At 35.2% G+C, this 12,224-nt stretch overlaps 1 protein-coding gene across 3 annotated transcripts in view; it reads left to right on the top strand.

Annotated features, from left to right (window-relative positions):
* The window catches only part of TASOR2 (transcription activation suppressor family member 2), a 57,123-nt gene that overhangs the window by 28,219 nt on the left and 16,680 nt on the right, over positions 1–12,224 (top strand). For all 3 annotated transcript variants that reach the window (XM_074194909.1, XM_074194910.1, XM_074194911.1), the window contains exons 11-13: positions 3,203–4,097; positions 5,156–5,552; positions 7,328–11,152. In XM_074194909.1, the coding sequence (XP_074051010.1) occupies positions 3,203–4,097; positions 5,156–5,552; positions 7,328–11,152 (5,117 nt within the window). The remainder of the gene's footprint in view (positions 1–3,202; positions 4,098–5,155; positions 5,553–7,327; positions 11,153–12,224) is intronic.

Raw genomic sequence — 12,224 nt, 5'->3', positions numbered from 1 at the left:
TCTCACAGCAGTACTGTAAGGCAAATATATATATGTTATCCTCATTTTTTGTAACAGGAAACTAAGAAAGATTAAGTGATTTGCTCATGTTCACACATCTAATTCAGAGGTAAAATTGAAAATCAAGTCCTCTTCAAGTCTAGCAGTTTATACACGACATTAGTTGCCATTAGTTTTCAGCAAAAGAGAATTGAAATTGAGAGGCCTGTATTGCTGTAAACTCCAGATTGTTGTCTTGGGGGACTATACAAGGATGGCATTATGAGAATGGGGAAGAAGGAATGGATTTAAGAGATGAAGAATATAAGATAGATAGGATTTGGTGACATTTTGGCTGTGATAGATGAGAATTGTGCCACTGATAGCAACAAGGGAGGTCATAAGAAAGAAAACATTCAGGGCATCTAGGTGGCGCAGTGGATAGAGCACCGGCCCTGGAGTTAGGAGTACCTGGGTTCAAATTCTGTCTCAGACACTTAATAATTACCTAGCCATGTGGCCTTGGGCAAGCCACTTAACCACATTTGCCTTGCAAAATCCTAAAAAAAAAAACCACATTCTGAAAAAAAAAGTATCATTGAGATAACCTTGGGATTCCAGTGTGATAGCTGAATAAAGACATGGATCAGACCTTGAGTTCAGTATATAAGAATTTTCGTTTTAAAGGGAATAGTTGAAATCACAGGAATAAATGAAATTGCCAAAGAAGAGAGTAAGGAAATACTGTATTGTTCCTAATTTTTCATACTGTTAAACTGAATTTAAAGAAGTCACATAAATAAACTGATTAGATCCACTACAGATTTTTATGCTATGGGCCTTCAATGCAACAAGGAATTCATATGAGTGTATGATATAAGTTCATAAGCTAAGAAGGTAGAGGACAGGAAGTTAAAGATGACCTTTATGGAGAATAGGATAGGAAATCAATTAGGGTAATATTAAAGGAATTCTTTATTAAAGTAATTAATTAAATTAAATCTAAATTAAAGGAATACTTTATTAAGAAAGTAAAGGCCACTATCTAAGCGCTTCCTTTTCTCTACTTCTCTTCATTTTAAAACTCCTTTTCATCAGCAATATTACCCTTTCATCTTTTATCTAATAAGAATTGACTCTTCTTGCCAAAGCTAACTCCTGTACTTGTGCCCATCTTTCTTCTGAAATCTTCAGCATATTGCCCTCTTCTCTTTCTAATCTTTAATTTCTCCCAATCTCCTAGTTGTTTCCATTCAGCCTCCAAACACATTCCAGTCCCTCCCAACCTTTAAAAAATCAAAAGCCTTCTCTAAATTTCCCCCAAGTTATTGTCCCAAATCTCTGTCCTACCTTTTTTTGGTCAAATTATATAAAAAACTTTCTACCCTTATTGCTTCTGTTTTTTTCTACTTTTAAGCCCTTTGAGCTTTCTCAATAGAAATTACTCTTTTTCAAAGTTATCAGGGGCCTCTTTCTTGATCTCTCTTTAGCATTTGATACTGTTGATTGCTCTCTCTTTCTTTATTCTGTCTCAGGGGCGGCTAGGTGACGCGGAGGATAGAGCCTTGGCCCTGGAGTCAGGAGGACCGGAGTTCAAATTTGGTCTCAGAAATGTAATAATTACCTAGCTGTGTTACCTTGGGCAAGTCACTTAACCCCATTGCCTTGCAAAAATAAAACAACCAGAAAAAAGCCCCCCAAACTCCCAAACCCTTTATTCTGTCTCGTCTCATTTTTATGATACTTTTTCTGATTCTTTCAGATGATTCCTTCTCACTGATTATCATCACACCCCTAATTCTGGGTATTCCTCAAGTTTCTATCCTAGAACCACTTCTCTTTTTTTCTGTTCTCTCATTTGAGTATTTCATCAACCTCCTTGGGTTTTATTAATATCTCTATGCAGATGACTCCCAAGTCTACATATCTAACCCTAGTCTCTAGAGCTGTACTAGCTCCTTATTGGGCATTTCAAACTGTTTCTTCCATGGACATCTCAAAATCAACATATATTGAATTGTAACTCATTATCTTCCCTTTCTGACCTGCCCTCAAATCCATCTTTCTTCTGAACTTCCTTACTTCTTTCAAGGATAACACTTCCAGTCTCCTGGTTCCGCAATTTAGGAATTCTCATTTCCCAAACACCACATATTTAGCCATTGGACAAATCTGTTGCCATTTCTTCTTCCACAACATTTCTCACATTCTTTTCCTCATGTCTCACTCAATCATTACCTTAGTTAGGTTCTCATTTCCTCTATTCTAGACAACTACACTTTACTCTCTTCCTGCTCTGATTTTTCTCAAGCTGCCAAAGTTTTGATTTTGATTTCCTTGAACAAAAATCTGATCACTATTATTTTTCTAGGATAAAAATGCAAATTTTATCTTTGAAAGCCCTTTGCAACCTGACACCAATTCTGATGCTTCATCATACACTGTTTCCTTTCTTAGCCAAAATACCTTCTTATCCTTCCTCACACATGACACTCCATTTCTCATCTCCAAGACTTTGCACTGGTCATTCCCAAGTCTTCAATGCTCTCTTCAACTTTATCTCAGGAGTTTTTTCATTCATCAGTTCAGGTACCTCCTTCTACTTGAGGACTTTCCTGAATCCTTTGACTAGTCATTCCTTTCTTTCAAACTTCCTTTTATTTATTTGTAGTATATACATATACTTATGCACATTTTTATATATTGATAAAGTCACACACTTGCAGATACATATAGTATTTATTTTACTTAGATTGTGAGCTTCTTGACATCAGAGATTGGCTCACTTTTTCTTTGCATGCTGAGGGCAAATTACTTGGTAATATAATAAAAGTTTAATAAATATTTGGGGATTAAACAATTAACATTTGATCCAATAATATAACTCAATTAATAAAGATGTGAATGAAAATACTTTAAGCATGTTAGTTTCACATGCCTAGAATCTTGTTTAGCAAATGAAGTATTTAAAAATTATATATAAATATAGAATACTGTATAGAGATTTTTCTTGGTAGATATATTTAACTACGAATTTTTCATTTATTCTGAAATTCTCTGAAGTCCTCTAGACATGTGGAAGTAAACAGTGTTATCTTTGGAAAGTCTTTGGGGGACTGGTGATGGACAGCATGAAAATAAAAGTAATTTTTCATAAATTATGTGACAAAACACTCAATTTCATGAAAATCAAATACTGTTTCTATTTTTTTTTATGCTTCAGCCAAAAGAGAGATTCCTTCCCAACCACCAATTAAAATTCTGTCAAATAACCAAGGAAATAATCATAGCGAAAATATAGTTCAACTTGGAAGCATTGCTGTTGTTCAATCAGATCTTCAAGAAAACTGCATTGGTCACTTTGATTCCCAAGCCCTAAATATGTTGGCTGATCTAGCTCTAAGCTCTGCTACCTCTACCACTTCATCGTCTATTCACAGAGACCTGTCTTCCTCCCCTGACTTGACACAAAACAATATTTTGATCTGTAAAGAAAATCCTTTGCAAGGTACTTATGATCATGAATATCACAGGCTGGCTAAAAACCAAAGATGTGCATTATATTCTCTTGAACTATCCAAGCCGTCTTATGAACAGAGTGATTCAAGGAAAAATTTACCTGACAGCCAGAGTGAAAAGATCTTGACTCAGACAAGTCAAGTATCTGTAACCCAGGAAGCACTTCCTAAAGAGACATTGGAATCTTTAGCTGAAAGCAATAGCAATAGCTCTTTTATTGCTATAGAACATTCTTATGCCTTACTCAGTGCTGAACATTCAAAGAAACATCTGCAGCAGCGTGGAACACAAGGACCTACCTTTGCAAAGAATGGGACAAAAGGCCCTGAGGCAGGGACTCCAGTGGGCAAAGTGATGCCATTTAGGCATCAACATAACACTCCACCTGTTCAAAAGCTTTTGCTGGATCCAGTCATAAAACATAAGAGTCGATTGCTGCCTTCCCACTTAAAAGAAGATTTTTGTCATTCTCACACAGTATTTAGCTGTGATGGTTCCTTTAAGGTTACTTGTAAGTGTGAAGCAGAATATGCCTTCAGCTTAGATAGTAAATATACTAACAACCCATTGGAGAAAACTGTAATACGAGCTTTACATGGGTAAGTGTGAATGAAACTTGATTTTGGTATAATGTTTCCATTAATGTAAACTTCAAAGAAGTTGTTTCTATTTCTTGATTCCTATTTAGGAAAGGGGAAACCATAATTGTAAATACTGGTATGGTACTGACAGACTTCCCCTCACTGAAGAATTATTTACCAAATGAATAGTTTAGACATAATAAGGACTTTGGAGTAAGAATTTTTTTAAAATTGCTTTTTTAAACTAGAATATTGGAAAGAAATACTCTTGATGTGGAATTTAAGAATAATTTTAATCTTTTTTTAAAAAACATAAAACTAGATCTGATAGACAGTTTCATATTTAAAAGTAACCTACATATCTCACCTATTTGAGAAAGACATGAAAATTGTGTCTCTAGTTCTTAATATGAGTATTTTATTTTGAATTTCATATTTTCTGGGTTCTAGTTTTGTTAATCTCTTAGTATTCAGAGGTATAGCACCTCATACCAAATTTACCAAATTGAGGATTTGGAAAGTGAAGAGTTTGTCATGGATGATCTTCCACTCCTATTTTTCCTTTTTTCTTAAGGGAAGATAAACATAAAATTCTGTGTGGTACATCTGAAATTGCAAAGTAATGACTAGAATGGGGTAGGGGAGAAGTTAGTTAGAGTTGGAAATATCTGCAAAGAATATCTAAACCAATCCTATCCTTTTGCAGGTGAGCAATTAAAGTTCATAGAAGTTAAATCACTTGCTCAAGATTTTAAGTAAGGAATAATATAAATAGAATTTTAACTCGGATCCTGATTTCAATTTCAGCATGACTCCTACAGTGTGGCCAGCTCACACTTGAAAGAGACTACTGTAGGAATTAGTGTTTGTGTACCGTAGTATCTTGAATCTTTTATATTAATAAATTATTAATTATAATTAAAATTAACAATTTATCTGTTTTTTCTTTAATTATTGCTTCATACTTTGTCTATTTTTAAATTGATGTTCCTGCAATAATGAAAAATTTTTGTTCATTTGCAAAAACTTATTTTCAGTGATACAATATGATTTTTTTTCCTCCTTTATTCCTTCAGACCCTGGAATGCTGATGTGCCAGATAATGTAGAAGAAGTGAAACTTATTCTTCATATGTGGGTAGCTCTGTTTTACAGCAATCAAAATAAAGTTATACCCTCAGCTCGAAAAGTTGTAGAGCATAGCAATCCAGCAAAATATGTTTCCATAAATAGTACTTTGGATCCCTTGGATTTTAGTGAAGTTAATGAAGAATGTCTAAGTGTGAAAAGACATTCTGTAGATTCCCCATTGGAGTCCAGTTGGACTTCAAGTAGTTCTACCACTGGAATATTATTGGCCTGCACCAGCCTCAAGCCTTCCACAAGTGGCTTGGAAGAGAGAGCTACTTTAGCAGGAGAGGACCATCAGAATGACTCAGAATTCCAGAATACTATCTGTTCTTCTAATAATGAGGTAGGACTGAACAAAACAAATATTGATGTTCTTTTGGGGATAATTTTCATTGTTTTGTTAAATAGAAATGATATTTAGTATATGGCATTAGATTGATTTGTAAGAGTTGATACTCCTCTTTGTATAATAAAGTATAAAAGGAAAACATACCAATAAAGCTTTGGGTGTGAAGAATAGCATCACTTCAAGATACTGTTGATTAATAGCAGAAAGAGCTAAGTCCTGTCTTAATTTTGTACTAGAGAAAACTGCTCATTTGAGAGAGGAAAGAAATAGTTGCAGAGAAAAGGAAGATTCTTGGATTTGTGGGACCTGGTCAGTAGATCCACATGGAATAATTCTTCTGACCTGGAAAATAATTTCCCTACTTACCTGTTGTTAAATACTGGGGTTTCAGGGTCCCAAGTGGCATAAATATCTAAGTTGTAACAATATTTTTGATGTGACAAAGGCAGCTGCCATTTTAAAATCCATAGCTTTATCTCCTACTAGGGTGTTGTGATGCCTATTAGAGCTCTTCTGTTAATAGGCTTTATACTATAGTAAGCCCTATTTGTGTCTGCAGTTGGATTTCAGTGTATAGCTTATAATAGCTTTGATTCAAAAATATTATTTATAAAGGGTCATTAATATTATTAAGCATATCATTCATTAACTGTTGTCAGAAGAAATTTTTGACATGAGTTTTGGCAGTCATAAACATGGAAACTTGGAGAATAGAAAAAGTCTATACTTGTGAAAGAATTTTTAATTTGTTGGTATAACATTAAAAGGCAGATAGGTGGTACTAGGCTCCACAATAATTTTGAAGGACTGTCCACCTCCAAAGAGAGAACTTGATGAACTCCTAAGTACAAAAAGAAACATACTTTTTTTTCTTGCCTTTTGGGGGGTGGGAGGAGGGTAACGTGGCTGATATGGTAATGTGTTTTTTTCATAACTTCACATGTATAATGATACCATATTTCTTATCAGTGAGTGGGGAAGGGGCTAGAGAGAATGGAACAAAATTTGGAATTTAAAATTTTTTAAATGAATGTTAAAAAAAAAAAAGACAGAAGAAGCCCCCAATCAGTTTGTGTGATTAGCCACAAAGGAGACCGAGGAGTAGCCAGAAAGGAAGGAGGGAGACTCAAAAATCCAGAGAAAGTGATCAATAGAGTCAAATATACATGGAGGTTGAGAAGGATGACGACTGAGACTGCTTCTATTCACGTACTTCTGAATAGAGGTGGAGAAAGTTGTGCTGCAGAGCAAGCAAGTGGTGACAAACATTTTTAAATATAAATTTTCTAGTTATCTTTTGTCTTTACATGAAAGTCATTTCTGGACTCCTCTTCTCCTTTCCACCACTAACTGGAATCCTGAACCCTTTCATGACATAACAATTAAACAAAATTTTCTAGTTCATAGTTCATGAAAGTGGTTGCAACATTTCACCCTAGCAGTCCTTCTGTATCTGTCACAATCTGACTTTTCTTTTTAGTGATCTGCACAGCTGATGCTTTGATATAGTCATTGTTCTTTTAGTTCTGCTTATTTCTTACTGCATGATGATATTCTATTGCATTCATATGCCATGATTTTTTCAGACACTTTTCAGTTAATGATCATCCAGTTTTCAGTAAACATTTTTAAAGCATTGGGATAGGTACTAAGAAAAAAGGTAAAAAATGAAGCTGCCTCTGCCTGCAAACAGCTTGCATTTTACTGTGTATAAAAATAAGAACTTTTTATATTTGGCCTAGTGAACTCTAAACTTTTTATCATTTCAGGTAATTAGAAAAAGAGTGGAACAGGAATTACCAACTAATATAGAGATGCCAAATATTGTGCTTTCTAGTAATGCAAGTACCCAAACTAGAGAACCTTCTGTTACTGTTGAAAATGAAAATTCGCAGAAACTTGTTAACTCAAGGGCTGTATCTCAAAATGGGATCAATGATCAGACAGTGACCTCTGGAACTTCTATGAACCAAACTCTAGAAGACAGAGATGAATCTCTCTATGAAACACTAAACAAAAAAACAAATACTTTACAAAACATTACAGAGCATAGCAGCCCCAGAAAAGTGACAGAAAATCAAGAGTCATTAGAAAACAAAGATGGCGATCTGGAATATGTAATGATCAATTTGGAACCAATTACTTTCACTTTTGAGAAAAATACCTGTCTACCTATGGAAACAGGATTTGCAAGTGGAGCTGATAAAATATCAGACTCTGATAGAGAATTGATTAAAAAAGTATCACCTGTTGAAAGTCTTAGACAACAAATCCCTTTCAGGGAAGCAGCTCAAGCACAATGTACTTCATCTGCAGATCAAGATCTCAAAGACAATCCCTCTATGGCAGCATCTTCATCAACAGGAACTAAGTACCACTGTACTTCTTCTGTTGCTAGAGAGTCTCTTGCCAAAGAAACTGGCTCACTTCAGAAGGAAGTTCCCATTTCACTATCAACATCACCATCTAATACAGTACTAGTTGGGCCAGTTTCATCAGTTGGAAGTTCTAGTGATCGGGCAACTTCTGAGGAAATAAAACTACCTCCTGATACATTTCTGCAGACTCCAGGCCTCTACAGTATATCTTCTGAAGAGGTTATAGAATCTTCCCAGGTTGAAGAACTAGTTTTAACACCTACTTTTGCCCCCATGGAAAGCAAACAAACTGGTTCAGCTGGGCATATTCCATCAAGAACTACTAAATTAAATTATTCTTTGGAAAAGGAGGCAAATGAGAATGGCTTGAACAATGAAGAAATGAATTTTGAATCAGTTAACTTAGCATTTTCCAAAGAAACTCGAATATCTTTGGGCAGAGAGGCAGTCAGCATAGAGTTATCAGATGATTCAGATATTGAACTAGCACTAACAATATCACCACCTACAAGTCCTGGAGACCAAGCACAATCTGATGAAATTATGCAAATTCAGACTGTTCCATTAGAGAACGTAGAACTTCAAGTTGTAGCTGAAGAAATAATTGAACCAGTAAATGCAACTTTCCCCAAAAACAGAGAAACTGATTCTTCTGAATATTCTTCACTTCATACTGCAGTGTTGCAAAAACCATTAGAAAATAAAGAGTGTAAAAGAGATGCTGTAGATCCAGTTACTGTAGTACTTGCTAAGGAATCATGTGCACTTGGGATTGGACGGGAAGTTAATATTATCTCTAACTCACCCTTTGATGGTGCCTTAATTGAGCCAGTGTCACCAGCTTCAATTCCAGATGATCAGGTGCCATCTAAAGAAACATCACTGTCTCAAGATATGCCTATTCAGATGTTAGAACTCCACAATCCAATATCTAAAGAAGTTAGTAAAGCCACCCAAATTCAGTCAATAGATTTATCTTCAGGAGAAGAAGATAGTGCATCTACTAGTCATATTTTACCAGGAAGAAAGCCTACCACAATGCAGGGGAAACCAACAAACCTTTCTACTGAAATGGCTTTACCCTTAATTGACTGTACAGAACAAAAAGAAAATCACTTACTTCTTCATGGAAGAGCAGCTGAAGACCATGTAGTCCAAAATAAGTATGATGATGCAAGATTTTTCCCAGGAAAGTTTCAGTGTTGTGATACAGTATTAAATCAGACCACTTCAATTACTAAATGTGAAGACTATAAGATTTCTTTTCAGGAATTGGAAAGATCAGAGAATCCTTTGCCACAAACTAGTGAGGAAAACAAAAATTTGGATTTAACACATACTGTTTCAGACACCCATAAACCTCCACTTTGTCTTAGAAAGGTGCTAGAAAATAGGTCTATTGCTGAGAAAATCCATTCTTCAGCTGAATCAGATGTAACAAGCAATTTGTCTGACCACAAGAATAACCCTTTGAACAATAGGAAGAATTTACATGGGCAAAATGATTATGATTATTTGACTTCAGTTGATCAATCTGATTTTATACCAATGTGTACACCTTCAAAGAACCCAAATAGTTGTATTTCTATGGATGATGCTTCACATAAAAGTAATTCAGAACAACTAAATGAAGAAAGGTTTCAAGAACATGCCATTTCAGTGGTCAAAATTCACAATAATGATGAAGTTATTTCTACTTTTCATGAAGAGTCCATCAATTTAAAAGAAACTAGTCTTGGGTCAAGCTTCACATCATTGTTAAAAGGGGAGGAAAAAACACAAGTTAATCAGGAAATTTCAGTATGTGAAACAAAAGATAAGTCATGTTGTGTTTTTGCCACCAAACAATCTAACCTGATGTGTAGTGGTGCATGCCAAAATGTGACAAACATAACCAAAAACATAGGGGAAGAACATTCTGCTTTAGCTATTCATAAACCTCCTTGGGAAGCCCCTATAGATTTTGTAGAATATGAGAATGCCATAGAGAGGATTGGAACTGATAGAGAAATAAAATCGCCTGATAAAAATACGGACATAAATTTGAACACTGAAATTTATTATGAATCACTTTCTGGAGAATCTGACCTAGAATGTTTTGAGGATATTAAACACTCCCAGGTGCAGTTAGAAGATTCTTGTCCCTTGAGGACAAATCATCCCAACAAAGTGGAAGAAGGTACTAATTATGATATTCTGATGAATAGTAGGACTGTTACAACAAGTAGTGACATTGAGAGCTGGAATTTTTCTCATAAAGATCCAGAAGCAGATGAAGGTACCCAGCAAAGAAATTGGTCAACTGGATTAAAGAAAGGGAATAAGTATGTGCCCTTTTACATTAAAATTCGAGATCTTCATGGCACTCCCAGAACATATACCAATTTTACTGTAACTAAGAAGCTCAAAGACACCACTAGGACTTTACATAACCTGAAGCAGCACCCCTGTGTCACAGCTCCATGTGGTTTAATCAGCTCCTGGACAAGTACCTGGCAGGTGGCAGATGATCCTACCCAGAATACTTTGGATCTAGAATATCTGCGGTTTGTACATAAGCTAAAACAAATGGTAAAGAATGGGAAATCTCACCTCTCTACCACTACTTCTAGTCCTTTGCCAAAGGAATCACATATTCAGACAACTGTTGGAGTCTTCCCTTTGACAAAAGTAACTGAGACTCCAATTACACAGCCAACCTCCAGGAGCAGAAGCCCTCTGCTGGTAACAATTGTACACTCAGAACCAAAACAACATACCTCAAGCTGGCGCACAAAAAGTCCAAAGCATAATGACTTAGACAGTCTTTCCTCTTCTAGGCAAGACAAGTGTAGCCAGGGTAGAACTATTCCAAATGCTGAGAGAGATCCAGCCATTCCCTTCCACCTCAATAAATTGAGATACAATAGTAAGCTGAAAGACTCTCGGAATGACATCTCACTCATTCTTAATGAATATGCTGAATTCAATAAGGTGATACTTAATAATAGCCAAATGAATTACCAAGCTAATGATCTGAATGTTGCCTCTGAAAAGGCTACATCACCGAAGATAGCATCTTTCCCAAGGAGGATGGCTTCCTATGAACACATGATTACAGACTTGTGTTCCAGCTTGCATGTCAAACTAAAAAGCGTTATAAAAGAAGCTTGCAAAAACACCTTCCTATTCTACTTGGTTGAAACAGAAGATAGTTCATTCTTTATCAGAACAAGGGTAAGGTGTCAAATCTTTCTTTTATTTTTGACTATTTTTATTTAGTTCTCAGATTCTTGATTTGAATCATACTGTTAGCATATAAACTTTACCAATTTCAAATTATATAACTAAGTTTAGATGTTATAATCGCTTTTTTCTTCCAAAACCTGTGGTTTTTGATGGTACTGGTATTTGTACTTTGATTAGAAGACATTACTCTAAAGTTGAGCAGATTTGTCTACATAAAGGAGAGTTGATATTTTTATTTTAAGAGACTCAGTTCTAGATGTTATATTCCATCTAAAAAGCTTAAATAGAACAATACTTTAAATTGATTATGCTAGGGCGGCTAGGTGGCTCAGTGGATAGAGCACTGGCCCTGGAGTCAGGAGTATCTGAGTTTAAATCCAGCCTCAGACACTTAATAATTACCTAGCTATGTGGCCTTGGGCAAGCCACTTAACCCCATTGACTTGCAAAAACCTAAAAAATAAAAAAAATTATGCCACATTTGACATTGCTGAATATAGAACTGGAAATATGGAAAGAAAGAATTAAGTAGCAAAAATCAGTATCTTGTTTGAAGATCTGTTTAAAAGAGTAATCATGATTTCATTTAGAATATTTTGTTTAATCTATTAATAGCTATAAGTAAATTCTATAATTGGACTTTTCATTATATCATATAGACTCAGTCGTAATCAGGACTTTCAAACTTTGCATGATATGTGGTTTCATCCATTTGAGTTAAACTTTCAATAACACAAGTTGCCTCCCCTTAGTTGCTTTTTCTCTTACCATGAGATTTACCTTAATGTTTTCCTGTACATGCTCCATAGAGGATCTACCTAATTTAATGTAGGTTTACTTCCTTACCCCCATCCACACAGCCCACTTCTTAAGAATATCTCTGTGCCATTCTAGTGCAATTGGGCAAGAAAAGGAATTCATATTTCAACTAATCATGTGAATGTTTGTTGCATCTTTAGTTGTACGAGTTTTTATCTGCTTGTGTTTAGAATTTTATTTTCACTTTTTTAAGACAGGATAAATACTACAACTTTGATTTAATTTCTCAGTTTCTCTTTTA

Source organism: Macrotis lagotis, chromosome 7 (assembly GCF_037893015.1).
Source record: "Macrotis lagotis isolate mMagLag1 chromosome 7, bilby.v1.9.chrom.fasta, whole genome shotgun sequence".
Lineage (NCBI taxonomy): Eukaryota > Metazoa > Chordata > Mammalia > Peramelemorphia > Peramelidae > Macrotis > Macrotis lagotis.
Note: the sequence above shows the minus strand (reverse complement) of the source record. Positions and strands in the feature narration are given on the sequence as shown.